The 17,130-nt window shown below is 23.1% G+C and overlaps 1 protein-coding gene and 1 long non-coding RNA gene across 3 annotated transcripts in view; both read left to right on the plus strand.

Moving 5' to 3' along the window:
- The window catches only part of LOC122511619, a 49,924-nt gene extending 38,494 nt beyond the window's left edge, over nucleotides 1–11,430 (plus strand). Inside the window, exon 3 of the long non-coding RNA XR_006302536.1 lies at nucleotides 11,341–11,430. This is a non-coding gene — a long non-coding RNA (uncharacterized LOC122511619). The remainder of the gene's footprint in view (nucleotides 1–11,340) is intronic.
- Nucleotides 11,431–13,961: 2,531 nt separating this feature from the next.
- On the plus strand, nucleotides 13,962–16,504 carry LOC122511611 (spindle assembly checkpoint component MAD1-like). Of its 2 annotated transcripts, XM_043626981.1 has the most exons (3): nucleotides 13,962–14,105; nucleotides 14,805–16,099; nucleotides 16,172–16,504. In XM_043626981.1, exons 2-3 carry the CDS (start codon nucleotides 14,855–14,857, stop codon nucleotides 16,361–16,363), a joined length of 1,437 nt encoding a protein of 478 aa, XP_043482916.1. In that variant the 5' UTR covers nucleotides 13,962–14,105; nucleotides 14,805–14,854; the 3' UTR covers nucleotides 16,364–16,504. The 2 variants fall into 2 exon arrangements, with proteins under 2 accessions (XP_043482916.1, XP_043482915.1); XM_043626980.1 differs by having other exon boundaries at nucleotides 14,805–16,504.
- Nucleotides 16,505–17,130: the final 626 nt, after the last annotated feature.

Genomic DNA, 17,130 nt, shown 5'->3' on the forward strand with positions numbered 1-17,130 from the left:
AAATTTTACTCAAAAAAAAAAAAAAAAAAATGTTCTGTTACATTTATTTACAAATTTCTTTCATTGTAAAATTATTCGAAAACATCAATAACTTTTTTTTTAAATAAATATTTAAATATTATTTTTCCGTAGGAATTAAATTTTTTCAAAACATTCAAATTCAAATCTTTTTAAATTCAATAACTTATAAGAATATTTTTATAAAACATGAAGATAGCGATTGCTTCGAGTCGAAGACTCGGAGTGATCGATGTCTTCATGTTTTCTAATAATTAAAGATGACTGAGTGATAAAATTATTATTTTATATTATAAGAATATTATTACAGTAACTTTTTCAAATTTTCATAATTTTAATTTTCAATTATTATTTTCTAGAATTTTAAATTAGTTTTTACGAAAATAATTAAAAAAAAATAAATAAATAAAAAAATAAAAAAATTTATTATTTATAAAAAATAATTTATTGAATCATTTAAATATTTCTTAACTTTGAATTCGTATAAAGAACATTCTTAAGAGTTTTTAAAATATGTAATTAAATTTTTACGAAGTAATGCATTAACATTTTTGATAACAATTAAATTTATTCAAGAAATGTAATTAAAAAGTAAATTAAAAATAATTATTACACTTTAAGAAACAAATAATAGGGGAATGTAGTCAAGGTTGGCCTACTGTCTAGGTAGGCCACTCGCGTTTTTTTGTCAAGTTCACTAGCGCCACCTACGCGCATTTTTGTCGAAGCTTGTCTTAGTGAAACCTAACTTTTTGTTCAATTACATTTTCGGAAAATCGAAAATTGTGTTTTCTGTGACGTCGGTACAAAAAAAGCTCAAAAAAAGTTTTGTGCATAATGTGAAAAACCATTAATAAAAGATAAAAAACAAATTGAATCGTCAAGGCAAGTATGCAGAAAATTTGTGGGACTCATGGTTGAAAGGAAAACAAAGTAAAAAATCGAATCCCGAAACGTATTTCTTTATGGTTACAACAATTCGGTAATGTTACTTACTGTCAAGGTCGGCCACTATGTGTTTAAAATGCGCAAAGATGAGGACGAGCTACTTCATTTGCAAAAACTGCAATTCTGTATAACTCATAATATAATTGATCATCTTATTAATATTTTTATTTAATTTTATTAATATTTTAGTGCAAAACTTTTTTTTATTTATATTTATTTTTTTATATTGTTTATTGTTATTATTTTGTTATTTCATTAAGTTACAAACTGTAAACAATAAAGAATCAATTTTCCGTAACTCCAAACATGTTATTTTATTTTTTAACGATTAATGCCCTTTGAATTTTAAACATGGCCGACCTTGACTGTAATGGCCAACCTGGACTACAAATTTTTTTTTTTTTAAATCTTTATAACTTTTTCATTTTTAAACCTGTCAATTTACTTTGTACAGAAAAAATGTTCCTATTAAACAGGACTTTCCAACCATATACTTCAATTGTCCAAATTCATTTTTAAAAAAAAGTTATAAACAAAAGTCAAAAAGGTGGCCGACCTAGACTATGTTCCCCTATCAAATTTTTTTATTATTAGAAAATTATAAATTATTTATGAAAATAATTAAATTTTTGTTATCGAACTTTAATAAAGTTTTTAAAATAATTGCATTCTTGACAAGAATTTTAGATAAATCTTTTTAAAGAAATGATTTTGTTAAAAAAAAATTTATGAAAATTTGTGTTTTAACTTTTAAATAATTGAATTTTTTTGAAACTTGCATATTATTTTAATGAAAATAAATAGTTTTATTATTTATAAAAAAAAATTTTTTTCAAAAATTATTAAAAATAATTTATTTAAAGAAAAATTTTAGTTAACACTGAAATAAAAAATAATTTTGGAGAAGTTACAAATACTTGCAGAAATTCAATTGTTTTCAAAAGTAATAAAATCCTTCCCAGATATTTAATTAATTTTTTAAAATTCTCTTTAAAATTAAAATTATTTTCAGACATTATAAAATTTCTCTCTGAAATTCAATTATTTTAATAGCTTTTAATAAAATTTTTCTTCAAAATTCAATTATTTTCAAAAATTTTAATAAAATTCTTCTCTGAAATTCAATTACTTTCCTAAATTTTAATAAAATTTCTTGCAAAATTTCAATTATTTTCAAAAATTTTCCTCAATTTAAATGATTTTCAATACATTATTTTAATAAAATTTTTCAAAAGAATTCAATATTATTTTTAAAAAATTTAATAAAATTCTACGCAAACATTTAATTATTTTTATAAAATAATAAAAATTCTACAAAAATTCAATTATTTTTCTAAATAATAAAATTCTGTTTAGGAATAATTGAATTCTAGTAGAATTTTCTAAAAAAATTTATTTAAAAATTAATTTCAATTAAAAAATAATTGCATTCTTGACAAGAATTTTAGATAAATCTTTTTAAAGAAATGATTTTGTTAAAAAAAAATTTATGAAAATTGTGTTTTAACTTTTAAATAATTGAATTTCTTTTGAAACTTGCATATTATTTTAATGAAAATAAATAATTTTATTATTTATAAAAATAATCGAATTCTTGCGAAGAATATTTTAAAAATCTATTTGAGTAATAGATTTTTTTTCGAAATAATTAGGAAAATTTCGTATTCAATAAATTTTTCTATAAAAAATAATTTATTGAATAATTGAATATTTAAAGTTTGAATTCGCTTATATAAAGAACTATATCAACATTTTAAAAAATAATTGAATTTTTACGAAGAATTGCATTAACATTTTTGATAATAATTAAATTTATTCAAGAAATGTAATTAACAATAAATTGAAAATAATTATTATACTCTAAGAAACAAATTATATTAAATTTTTTTTTTTAATAAAATTGAATGTTTTCGAAGAATTTTATTTAAATTTTTAAGAATAATTGTTTGTTTAGCGGAAAATATTTTTCGAAAAAAATCAATTACTTAAATAGATTTCTATAAAAAACTCTTTGCTAGAATTCAATTATTTTTATAAAATATAAATAATAAAATTCCTCTCAGGAATTCAAATTATTTTTTAAATTTTAATAATAATCGTTGTAAAAATTCAATTTAATTCAATAAATTATTTATTTTTGTATTTAAATAATTTTATTCTCGTAGAACTTTCTAATAGGAATATTGATTTAGAATTGAATAAAATAAAATGATTAATGTTTGGAATAATTTTATATTTAAAGTTCAACAAAAAGAAAAGTGATTGAATTTTGAAAGAATGACTTTTGTAATTTTTAGAAATAGTTAAATTTCAAAAATGTGTTACATTGAAATCATTTGAAAAAATTTTAATTCCTGTAGATAAAAAAAATAAAAAAAAAATAAAATAAAAATAAATAAAATAAATAAATAAAATAAATAGGTACTTAAATATTTATTCTAAAAAATTATTCTTTTTTTAATTGTAATTAAGAAAGTATTAAAAAATTGTGTCGTCAAGTTTAATATTTATATAGTTACTTAAAAGTTTTAAGGTTTTAAACTATTTTTGCCTTTGCCCATGGTTTTTCAGATTTTGACCTCAGTTGTTAAAATATATAAATTTTCTTTTATAAATTAATGGTTTGCAAACATAAATTCGTGAGTTTACATTTATAATTTTAAGTACTGCACTTTTGAAAAATTATTTGGAGCAAAAAAAATAAGAAGTAAAAGCTTTTTTTTCTTATTTTTTTAAAATAAAAAGTAGAAATAGAAATAAATTACAAAAAAGTAATTTTGAATGAAAACAGTCAGTAATCATTCTACTGGTCAAGTTTCTATTTTAGCAGTCTCCAGAGTGAAATGTTGAGAAGAATCGAGGTTGGAAAGGCGAAATGGATGATGAGAAAGGGTGAGTTGAGCAAGTGAGAGAGAGTTGGTTTTGAGTTTCGCGTTTCTACTCTCTAAAGTCGGACAATAAGCTAGCTACCCCTCGACAACGGCCATAGGACTGGACCGTGTATTGTCTACACTGAATAGGGGCCTTGCAAGATTTATTTCGTATATTTCACTTGCCGTTTCAATGGCGATAGCACAACGTTGCCACGGGCCACTTTGAGTGTCGTTGCTGCCTTCAGGCGCCTTGCTTGCGAACTTTGACAACTGACCTCGCTCACACTATACTGTTCATCAACAGATAGAGAACTCAAATAACATTTCAAAATACAATAGAAACTTTCCTTTCAAAAAAAAAGAAAGAAAAGAGAAAAAAACACATTTCTTTTTCAAAATGACAAATTTCTACATTTGTGAAAAAAACATTTTATATTCAGTAATGTTTTTACTCGATTAAAAATAAATTTTTAATCACCTGAAGTCAAAAATATTTTTAATTACCTAAAGGCAAAAATATTTTTAATTACCTGAAGTAAAAAATATTTTTAATTACCTGAAGACAAAAATATTTGAATTACCTGAAGTAAAAAATATTTTTAATTACCTGAAGACAAAAATATTTTTAATTACCTGAAATCAAAAATATTTTTTTAATAATTATAAGGAAATTTCCAGACTATTTTCCCATTTTTAATCATCAATTTCAGAAACCACCGAATTAAAAATACGCCCTTTATCCCCCAAACCCCCTTTTTTTGAGTGCAGATCGGTATCGAAATTTATTTGACGGTTTTATTTGCATTGGTTCCCCTCTTGACTTTTAAACACCCCCCCGCTTCTGCCCCCTTGCCATCAACTCTAGAAAGGGCAAAAGACATCGAGAAAATAATTGTACGGTGTTTGGCGAACAGTGCGAAAATCCTTCTTACCCTTTCTTTTCGTTTTATCTTAATGAAACTCCATAAATAAGAAACCTAATGCAATGGAAAGAAAAGGGGGTTGAAGAAAAAACCGCGAGAGTTTAAACCCATCCGAAAAAGTTCTATAGAATTTCACTAGAATCATTCTATAAAATCATTTTGTATGAATTCTAGTGAATATTCTATAGAAATTCACTAGAACGATTCTATAGAATTTCTATATGAATTCTACTAAATTTTAGTGGTTTTTAATTAGAATTTAGAAAGAATATAAATTTCGTGAAATTTTTTTTTTTTTAACATTATATTAGTGTATGGCTACTACAGGGGATAATTTGAAGAATTTTAGAGAAATTTCAAATGCTTGCAGAAATTCAATTATTTTTAAAAGTATTAAAATTCTTCCCAAAAATTCAATTATGTTCAAAAATTATTAAAAATTCTCTTCAAAATTTCAATTATCTTAAAAAATAATAAAATTCTTCTCCGAAATTCAATTATTTTAAAAACTTTTTAATAAAAATACTTCTGCAAAATTCAATTAAATTAAAAAATTTTAATAAAATTCTTTGCAAAATTTCAATTATTTTCAAAAAATTTTCACAATTTAATGATTTTTAATATATATCTATTATTTTAATAAAATTTTCCAAAAGAATTCAATTATTTAAACAAATTTCAATAACATTTTACGCAAACATTCAATTATTTTCATAAATAATAAAATTTTTACAGGAATTCAATTATTTTCGTAAATAATAAAATTCTTTTTAGAAATTCAATTATTTTCATAAATAGTAAAAATCATCGCAGAATTTCAATTATTTTAATTGAAATTTTAAACGAATTCATCGATAAATGTAATTATTCTTAAAAATTTTATTTAAATTCGTTGATAGAATTCAATTATTTAAAAATTTTTTGATAAAATTCCTTATTAGAATTAAGAATACAAATTTTAAGAAATATTTAAATATTCAATAAATTATTTTTTTATATTTAAATAATTGAATTCTAGTAGAATCTTCTAATAAAAATTTATTTAAAAATGAATTCTTGTTAAAAACAAATGAATTTGTAAATTCTCCAAAAAACTTTTTCAAAAATTATTAAAAATAATTTATTTACAGAAAAATTTTAGTTAACACTAAAATAAAAATTAATTTTGGAGAATTTACAAATTCTTGCGAAAATTCCATTGTTTTATAAAAGTAATAAAATCCTTCCCACAAATTTAATTATGTTTAAAAATTTTCAAAAATTCTCTTTAAAATTTCAATTATTTTCAGAGATTATAAAATTCTTCTCCGAAAGTCAATTATTTTCAAAAATTGTAATAAAATTCTTCTTCGAAATTCAATTATTTTCAAAAATTTTAATAAAATTCCTTGCAAAATTTCAATTATTTTCAAAAAATTTTCCTCAATTTAATGATTTTCAATATATCTATTATTTTAATAAAATTTTCCAAAAGAATTTAATTATTTAAAAAAAATTTAATAAAATTCTACGCAAACATTTAATTATTTTTATAAAATAATAAAAACTCCACAAAAATTCAATTACTTACAAATTTTTTATAAATTTCTTCGCAATATCATTCAATTATTTTTAATAAAAAATAAAATTATTACAGTAATTCAATTATTTTTCTAAATAATAAAATTCTTTCTAGGAATTCAATTATTTTCATAAATAATAATAAAACTCATCGCAGAATTTTAATTATTTTTAATAAAATTTTAAACAAATTTATCGATAAATGTAATTATTATTAAAAATTTTTATTAAAATTCGTTAAACGAATTCAGTTATTTAAAAATATGTTGATAAAATTCTTGATGAGAATACAAATTTTGAGAAACATTCAAATATTCAATCAATTTTTTTGTATTTAAAGTTTTTATTTTCCAATATATATTTAATTGAAGAATTTACGAATAATTGAAATTTCGTAAAACTGAATATCGTAAACAAATGGATTTGAAAATTGTCAAAGAACTTTTTCGGAAATTATTAAAATTAATCGATTTAAAGAAGATTTTTCGTTACAAATTCTTGAAAATAATAATTCAATTATTTTTATCACTCGGTCATCTTTAATTATTATAAAACATGAAGAAATCAATCACTCTGAGTCGAAGACTCAAACTTATCGATATCTTCGTGTTTTATAGTTATGAAAAATTTTATTTATATTTTTAAGTAAAATTTTCTCATATTTGACTCGGAATTTTTATATTTTTTCAATATAATTGCTCCGTAAATGTTCTCAAATTTTTCATTTTTCGTTCGTAATGTTCGTATTTTTATAAATACTTTATCGCACTGGTTCGGGTTCTGAGTAGACTTCAAGTGAAATATATCTTCTTTCAAGGAAAATAAATAAAATTGTAAGGAAAATATTGATAAATATTAAAAGAAAAGAGAAAGCAAAAAAATTGATTTAATATTTTATTTATTATTGTATTATAAAATAGAAATTTAGTTATCTGGTGTTGATTTTGCCTTTTAATAATGTAAAGGGAATAGAATTGAAATTTTATTATACAGCATAGAGACGCGGAGGAGAAATAAAAGAGTTCGTAGACTATGAGAAATGGACTGCTTAAATATTTATGGTGCTAAAAAATAAACGGGGATTTACGTAGTTCGCCAAGGGTAAAAAGGGCTTCGGTGAGATTAGCCACACTCCATCGATGACTTCACTTATACCCATTTCACCCTTTTCATACATGTACATCTACGATTTACTAATTACTTTTTTTTTAGTTTATCTCTTTTAAAAAAGAAATCCTGTCAGAGCGAAATGGCATTTTTCGGAATCAGTTCCTTAAAATATTTTTTATAATATTTTTTATAATATTTTTTTGTTAAAAAAATATCTTGAAACAAGATGAAAAGATTCTAAAAGGATAACAATAAAAACTTAGAAAAAATTTCGAACCGCATTCTGTAAAGTATGAGGAACTGATTCCTAAATTAGTTATAAAGGATGTTAATAAAAAAAAATTCGTAACACAATTTACTTCCCCCTATGAATTTAAAATTAATACTGCAAATTCTAATCACCCTCTTGGTAACAAAACACAGTTCCTGGAGGGTAAATTTATAAATTATTGTCAAGAAATGTTAGATGCTTTAAAAAAAAAATTATCCAACGTTAATTTCAAAATCAACCAATTAAATATACAATAGTAGGCGCAGATATCGTTGTGTAAAATGTACTAATTCGTGAACTGCGTAGCGTCGTCATGCGCAATTAAAGTACCAATTATAAGAGATAAAGAATGCCAAAGGCAACCCCAATAAAATTAGCATGAAATACGGTGTTCTCTCGTGCCCAGGCCCATAGGGCATGTATACACGTCCGCTTGAAGAACAATAAAGTCCTTATCACAGTCACAAATTAAAAATAATTATTTTTTAAGCTGAAAAATACCACCCGACCCCCTCACCCCCTTTTTATCTTTTCTTTCACTCTCAATTTTTGTAAGGAGCAAAAGAAAAATCTAACGACATTTTCCTTCCTCGAGGAAAAAAAAAATACCTATTACCATTCCGATGAGATTCTTGTCAATGAATTATCGGCGTCTCTTTTAACTGATGCGGGAGAAAACTCCCCTTTTCATTCTGATTCAACCCTTTTTTCTCTTCTTCTTTTTTTTTTTTATTCCCAAGTTCTTTCTTGCAATAAGGACGATCGTTCCTGTCCCCGCGGGGCGAAAGTCGTTTTATAGTCCCTGATTATCAGAAGAGAGGTAGGTACGTGATGGAAAATGTTCTTAATGGATTCTGGCAGTCTTATCAAGGATGAAAAAAAAATCACGCAGAATTTTAACCCTTTTTAGAGCAAAAAAAAAAAAAAAAATTCAAATATTTACAAAATAAATCTAAAATTAAATTTCATTGGGGGGGTAAAAAGAATTTTGTTTTAATGATACATATTTTTGGCAAAAAGATTGATTTCCAAGCTGAAAAAGTTCTATAGAATTTCACTAGAATGTTTCTATAGAATTTCTACATGAATTCTATTAAATTTTAGTGATTTTTAATTAGAAAGAATTTAAATTCGTAAGATAATATTTTTCAACTTTATATAATTAAATTTTACATTTGATTTCTATATGACAAAATTTAGGGAAACAAATAGTTTATATCATTTAAATATTTATAATTCATTTAATATAGTAACAGGGCTCGAACAAGTAAAAGTATTTAAAAATACGGACCAAAAAAAAAAAAAAAAACATTTTACTTAAAAAATAAATTAAATTTTATCACAACAATTTTTAACTAAAATTCTTCCTTAAAATCAATTAATTTTCGAAAATAATTTATATAAATAGAAAAATAAATAATTTATTGAACAATTGAATGTTTCTTAAAATTCAATTCTCATAAAAAATTTTACCAACATATTTTTAAATAATTCAATTCTTTCGACGATTTTTAATAAAATTTTTAAGAATAATTACATTTTCCGGGAAATTCAATTAAAATTCTATTAAAAATAATTGAAATCCTGCATTAAGTTTTATTATTTTTGAAAATAATTGAATTCCTAAGAAGAATTTTACTATTTTTGAATATAATTAAATTTCTGCGAAGGATTTTATTATTCATTAAAATAATTGAATTTCTGTAATGATTTGTAAATTTTCCAGAATTAAATTTTTTTCTAAAAAAACTAAAATTAAAAAATAAAATAGTAAATAATAATAATAATTTAATTAATAAATAAAGAACTAAAATTCTTCTATAAATCCATAATTTTTTATAATTTTTGAAAAAGTTTTATGAAAATTTTCAAATTCATTTGTTTTTAACTGAAAATTTATTTTTAAATCAATTTTTATTTGAAAATTCTACTAGACTTCAATTATTTAAATAAAAAAAAATAATTTTTTGAATATTTGAATGTTTCTTAAAATTTGCATTACTCTTGATAATAATTGAATTTCTGCAATAATTTGTAACTTTTCGAAAATTAAAATTTTTTTTCTTGTTTTTAAATTAAATTCTTCAGATTTTCAAAGATTTACATTTGAAACCTTTTCAAAATTCAATTATTTCTAAAAATTCACGCACTAATGCTTTTAATAATATTCAATTATAATCTAAAATTTTAACTGAAATCCATTTTTAAATCAATTTTTATTAGAAAATTCTACTAGAATTTAATTATTTTAATATAAACAAAACAATTTATTGAATAATTGAATGTTTCTTAAAATTCAATTCCCATAAAGAATTTTATCAATAAATTTTTTCTTGATGAATTCGATTAAAATTGTATTAAAGAAAATTGAAATAATACAATAAGTATTATTATTTATTAAAATAATTGAATTTCTATACAGAATTTTATTATTTACGAAAATAATTGAATCCATGTGAAAGATTTATTATTTTATAAAAATAATTAAATAGTTACGTAGAATTTTATAGAATTCTTTTAAAATCATTGAATTATTTTGGAAAATTTTATTAAAATAGTAGATATTAAAAATCATTAAATTGAGGAAAATAATTGAAATTTTGTCAAGAATATCATTAAAATTTTTGAAAATAATTGAATTTTGGAGAAGAATTTTATTATTTCTAAAGAAAATTGAAACTTTGACGAGAGATTTTAAAAATTTTTGAACATAATTGAATTTCTGTTAAGAATTTTATTACTTTTAAAAATAATTGAATTACTAAAAAGAATTTTATTATTTGCGAAAATAATTGAATCCCTGTAAAAATTTTATCATTTATGTGAATAATTGAATGATTTCGAAGAAATTGATAAAAAAATTGTAAATAATTGAATTCCTGTAAAGTGTTCTTTATTTTATGAAAATAATTAAACGTTTGCGTAGAATTTTATTAAATTTTTTTCAATATTCTTTTGGAAAATTTTATTAAAATAGTAGATATTTAGAATCATTGAATTAAGGAAAATTTTTGAAAATAATTGAAATTTTGCCAAGAATTTTATTAAAATTTTTGAGAATAATTGAATTTCGGAGAATAATTTAATTATTTTTACTAAACTTTTTACTTTGTTTCAAATAAAGTTTATGTAGGTCAAATAAATTTTATGTTGCTTCGATAAATTTTATTTGGTTCAAGTAAAATAATTTATTTGGTTCAAATAAATTTTATTTGGTCCAAATAGTTTTATTTGGTGCAAATAAATTTTATTTGCCTAACATTGATTTCATTTGGTTTAAATAAATTTTATTTAGCTAACATGGTTTTTATTGATTTAAATATGTTTATTTGGTTTGAATAAAACTTTCATTCTTATAGAATAAAATTTTTACTTAAATCAAAAATAAAAAAAAGACAAAATTATACTTTTATTTATCTCAAATAAATTATATTTGATGCAAAATAAAATTTTCCTCTAGATGCAAATAAAAATGATAATAAAATATATAAAGTATTAAAAAGAAAAAAAAAGAAGTAAAATAAAATATATACAAATAGAATAAAATATAAAAAATACCAATTATCATTATTTGGAAAATATTTTTGAACCTCGAACTTAAAATGATTTAATAGTAAAGTAAAAATTTCAATTGCAGGAAAAGTATTGTCCGTTGGTTAGTGTGGCATTCACGAGAAGGCAGCACCTACTGGCAAGAAAGTCGATTTCAAACTTCAAACATTTCAAGGTAAGGAAGAAAAAAATTTAAAATATGAAAATAAATGAAAATTTTTGAATTTGAAAATTAAAAATTAGTAATAAATCAAATAATCAATGCAATCTATAATAGATGCATGCGTTTAGGGTCAAGGTTCGCTCTCACTGAGGGCAAAGGTGGCGGACGACAATTTAAGGGTTGTAAGACGCCTTGACCTTGGGTCACCAACCCCCATTTATACTCTATTACCACACAACGTTTTAGAGCAAAGATTTACGATTCTACGACCAATTTTCTCGATTTAGCTCATAAATTAATGTTTTTATATATAAAAAATTTTTAATTTACTTTTTCATTATTAATTTTCATGATCAAATACAATTTTGAAAATTACCTTAAGTACAACAAGAAAATTATTTTTTTCCAAACCCCCTTTTTTCTCATTCTTCATAACAATGATATCTCTATATTTGAGGAAAAGATTTTTAATACAAGAAAGTTCATATTTATCGTTTCGTGTCTTATTTTTTAATTACATTTATCTGCAAACAGACAAGAAATAATTTTCATCTCGAGGACTCTGCGGGTACACGGGCGAATTACCAGAGCCGATGTAAATTACCACTAACCGACGAGAGTCTTGGGTCTTTATCTTCTTTATCTCTCGAGTATTTTAGCGGTTATTTTTTCCGGTAGGAACTCACGGTGACCCTCTCTCACTACTCATCTAAGAAGACAAGACTTCTTCGCGAGAAATTAGCTATGGCCTTAAACGAGAAAATTTTTAATTATTCCTTATCGAAAAGTAATCTACCAGATTCTTTTTCTTTTTCCCCTGAAAAAAACCCTTCAACATCAAGCTTATAAATTTTTTCCCCGTTTGAAATTAATTTTTACTTTTGAAGTATAATTGAAAATAATTGAAAATGTTTGAAAATAGTTGAAAATGGTTGAAAATTGTCACAAATGGTCACAAATGGTAAAAAATGGTCAAATATGGTCAAAAATGGTCAAATATGGTCAAATATGGTCAAATATGGTCAAATATGGTCAAATATGGTCACATATGGTCAAAAATGGTTCAAAATGGTCGAAAATGGTTACAAATGGTAAAAGTTGATTAAAAGTGGTTAAAGTTGATTAAAAGTTGAAAATTAAGTTCAGGGACTAAAATTTCGGGAAGTTTAAAAAATAGAGACGCTTAAATATTCGAGTAATGGTATTAAAAAAAGGCTGTACCGTGAGAGCCGTCGATGATAATATAAATAATTCAGTTAGCTACGTTGGAAGCCTTATTAGTTCGAAGGAGCTATAAAAAAAACTTATTGCGGTACCCAATTCGCCCTCAAGTAACAACAGGACCACAGGAAAATTTATGCAAATAAAAAGAAGAAAATCTGTAAAAAGAAATATTTAATATATATTTTCGGGGGGTAAATAAAAATCCCAACAAAAAACATCTTTGATGCAAAAAAAAATTCCGCCAAATAAAAGTTTTTGCAATTGTCCAAACAATTACTGAAATAAAAGTTTGCCAAGTAAAATTTATAACTAAAGTTTTTATATTGATTTATTTTATAAAGTTTACTAATTTTATACTTAAAACAAAAGGAACAAAAAAAACTAATTATATCATATAGCTAAAAGAATATTCTAAATCATAATTTTTTAACATTTTCATTTTCGTTATATTTATTAAGAATTTTCAAAAAAAAAAAAATTTTTAAACGCCTTATTTTTCTGACGTTTGTAGCAAATCTATTTTTTGTTAAATTTTTTCCTACAAAACCGCAGTCACGCTTTTATTTTACAGATAAAAGATATTTTCGTTCTTAAAAACGAAAATAAAAATATTTATTACTTTAGCTTCAAAATTAGATTATTTGTTGGTACAACTGTCTCATAAGAAAAAATTAATTTATTAAAAATCTATGCATATAAAAACTGTAGCAATTTTATTAGTTTAAGAAAACTGGGAAAAAATAATATAGCAAATTCAGAAAAGGGGGAGGGGAGAAAAATGACGAATTTAAAAATTTGGGGCGTAGGATTAATTAAAGGGAAGGAAAAAGTGAAAAACAAGGGGATTAGGTAAAAAAAAAGGGACTAATGCAGTGAACCTTGTAATATTTCTTTTAATTACTTTAGGTGATTCTTCAAAATCCTTCCATTGTTCTAAAAAATATTTGATTAATAAAAATTTTAGAGAACCATTTTTATCATCTAAAATTTTATTTTTTAAACATTCAAATGAACGAAACGTTTTTCTATTTAAATATTTTTTGAAATTACTGACACCAAAAAGAAAATTAATTAAAATTAAATTTTTTCTTTAATGAAAAATCCTCATTTTAAAATACAAAACAATTTTTTGGATATATTAAAATTTATTGAAGAAAAACTTTGCTTATCTTCTTTTTAAACATTCACTAATAAATAATTTTTTTTTTTTTTTTTTTTTTTTTTTTTTTTTTTTTTTTTACTCGTTACACTTGTAGTTTTTCTACTGGTCAATGGATCATAAAATTTAGAGATATTTTTAAAGTATAATATTAAATATGACAAATAACAAAGTTGGCAAATTGCGTTACATTTAGTCTTCGGTTACGTGGCACTAAGTTTAAAATAAAAAAAAAAATCTTGAAGTTCGTCTGATTATTCCTGTGTATTAAATTTACGAATAAGTTTGACACCAAGCCAAGGAGGTAGGCGCATATATAATTTTAAAAATCTAATAAATATTTATTTTAATTACTCCGTCGGTAATATTTACAAATTGTAAATTAGTATTGCTTAACATAACAGAAACAACGCTCCCTCTTTCTGTACAAATTTCTAATAAAATGTCATTCCATATGTGTGTGTGTAAACATCACATTTTCATAAATATTTCAAAATCATGAAGAACTTTTGGGTTGAATTTTTTTTTTAAATTGTAAATCTCACCTGCGGACATAAAATGAGAGTACTTTGAGATAGATTAATAAAGTTTAACTAAATTTGTTTTGGATTTAAAATTTTGCAAAAAAACGTTTTTTGACCATAATTTTAAAAAAAATGTTAAGACACCTATAAATGTTTTTCCATAATTTTGTAGAGTTTTTTTAGACGCATCTTTTGAGCCCTAATTGAACATTTTTCGTCCATATTAACCGGAGATATTAAACTTTTAAAAATCAAAAATTTTGGAAAATGAGACTTTTGAAAATTTTGTTGAAAAATATCGTTAACAACTTGTAGACCATTAAAAATCGCTTCGATTAACCTATTCTTGAACCTAATTCGATCATTGATTTAGAAAAATAAACAAATTATTTATTGTAGCGTTAAATTCTCTGTTACTCAATAGAGACTGAAATTTAATTAAATTATTAGTCTAGTCAATAATTATGTATACTTTTCAGAGCTTTAAGTATCTATTGGAAAAAGTTGCAATACATTGCGTTTATCAATCATGATAAGACTTGCAATAATCTTCTTTCTAATCTCCATGATTGAAAGCCAAAATTGTGACTATGATATTGATCAGTTAAAAGAAATAAAACAAATTTTCCATGATTCTGAAAAACGAATGAAAAAAGCAACTCAATGTCAAAGTAAAAATGCGGCAATTGTCATAGGAAATGGAAGAGGGGGCAAAAGTACACTAATTAATTACTTAATGGGAAATGAATTGGTAGCTACTCAATCTAACAAATATGAGGACATTAAAATAAATAAAGCTAACAACAATATCAGAGGACCAGAAATTGGTTCTGGAACACTGTCAACTACTACAATTCCCACAAAATGGAACTCAATAAGGTCAGAATTACATAATTTGGACATCTGGGATAGCGCTGGATTTGCGGACAATAGAAAGAAAATGCAAGATTTAAATAATTCCTTTCATCTCTATCATTTGACAAGAAAAGTCGAAAATCTAAAACTTATTTTAATTATCAGTTTTGATGAAATTATTAATGACAATGTTGATCAGATGAGAAGACTTTTAAGTTCTTTAGAAAGATATTTTAATAACACGTTTGAAGTTATTTTTCCAGCTATATCAGTAATTATCTCAAAAGCACCTGAAATGGATGATTTTGAAAATTTAATCGATTATAAATACATAAATACTAAATTAAATAATAGTTTTTTATCAAGTTCACAATTGGATGTATCCCCAGTTTCAAAAAGATTTATACGGAATATAATAGAGAATAACAATCGTTTAGCCATTTTCAAGCGAGCACAACAAACGGGGACTGTTACTTCTGATATCGATGTTAATATTATTCAAGCTATTAATAACTGCGAGAGCATAAACAAATCAATTCGCCAAAATATAGGTTTAACATTTTCACAAGAATCAGAAAATTGCCTACTAAATGCCAGTCAGATATTGTTTCCCATACAAGAAATTTTACAGTTTCAGAATGCACTGTTCAGCTCGTTAAATGAAAATTTCGATACTTCTTGTCAATCCAATAATACTATTACTTTACAACTCAATAGTGACGAATTGAAAAAAATCAACGAAAGTTTGAATACTTTGACGAATAATTCTAAAACAGAGGTTAAAATTAAAACTCTGGAAATGATTAGTGATAATTTGAAAAATTTCATCAACAACAATGATATTGATACTAAAATAAGTCTAATTCAATTTCTTGATTTTATACTAAAAAGAGATGAAATGAGTTATATATCCACTCCAGTAAGTGATCTTGTTGATTCCGTAAAAGTGAAAATCCGCTCATTGTTAACATTATGTTCATTTAAATTAAAGGAAATAACAGAGGTTGATTATGAAAAAAAAAAAGTTGAAGGTGCTAAGGACTCAGAAAGAGTACTGAATAATACGATTAATAATATATCAAATCTCAATGTACGTAAAGAAGAACAAAGCGCTTGGCAACAATTTCTGAAAGACCTTGCACGCTTTCTTCAATTAGACGGAAGTGCTATGACTATGGGTTAAGTTAAACAATTGTAAACTTGCAAAGATGTTATTATCTACTGAATGTAAACAATCGTTTCAAGTGTTTTCAAATTCTTTCAGGTAATATTGTTCCTTACGATCGCACACAACTATTAAACCAATCATGTTTCTGAAAAAAAATTAGTAAACAAACAAGTAAAAATAAAACAGTAGTCAGACACCTTCAAAAAACCGTAGAAAAAATTTTTTTTTTAAATTCTAGAAAATAATAATTGAATTAAAATAATGAAAATAATTTTAATGAAGTAACATTGACTTAATTCGTTAATATAATTACAATTAGTAAAATTAATAAAATAAATCAATATAAAAACTTTAATTTTAAAGGACACCGCACTAAATACACTAAAAATGGCTTTCGGTTAAAATTCTTAATATTTTCAAAATTTTTAGTTAAAGGTTTTCTGTTTAAAAAAATAATTAAGCGAAGGTCAAGAAATAAATAACCGAAAGCCATTTTCAGTGTGTTTAGTGCGGGGTCCTTTTACTTGGTAAACTTTTATTTTAGTAATTGTTTATGGACAATTATAAAAACTTTTACTTGGCGGACGATTCTGCATCAAAGATATTTTTGTTGGGATTTTAAAACTTTTTGAGAAATTTCAAATTTTTATCAAATGCATGAAATAATATTAAAAGGGAAAGTGTTTAAAAATTTATTTTCAATTTTTTTTTTTGTTTTGGGAGAAAAATTAAATTATTTCAAAAAATTCGAAATGTATTAAAATTTTTTGAAACTCATATTG

The sequence above is a fragment of the Leptopilina heterotoma genome, unplaced genomic scaffold, assembly GCF_015476425.1.
Source record: "Leptopilina heterotoma isolate Lh14 unplaced genomic scaffold, ASM1547642v1 Lhet_88, whole genome shotgun sequence".
Lineage (NCBI taxonomy): Eukaryota > Metazoa > Arthropoda > Insecta > Hymenoptera > Figitidae > Leptopilina > Leptopilina heterotoma.

What these genes read in the sequence shown, in the direction of transcription:
- LOC122511611 (XM_043626980.1), top strand. Translation starts at nt 14,855, where the DNA reads ATGATAAGACTTGCAATAATCTTCTTTCTAATCTCCATGATTGAAAGC.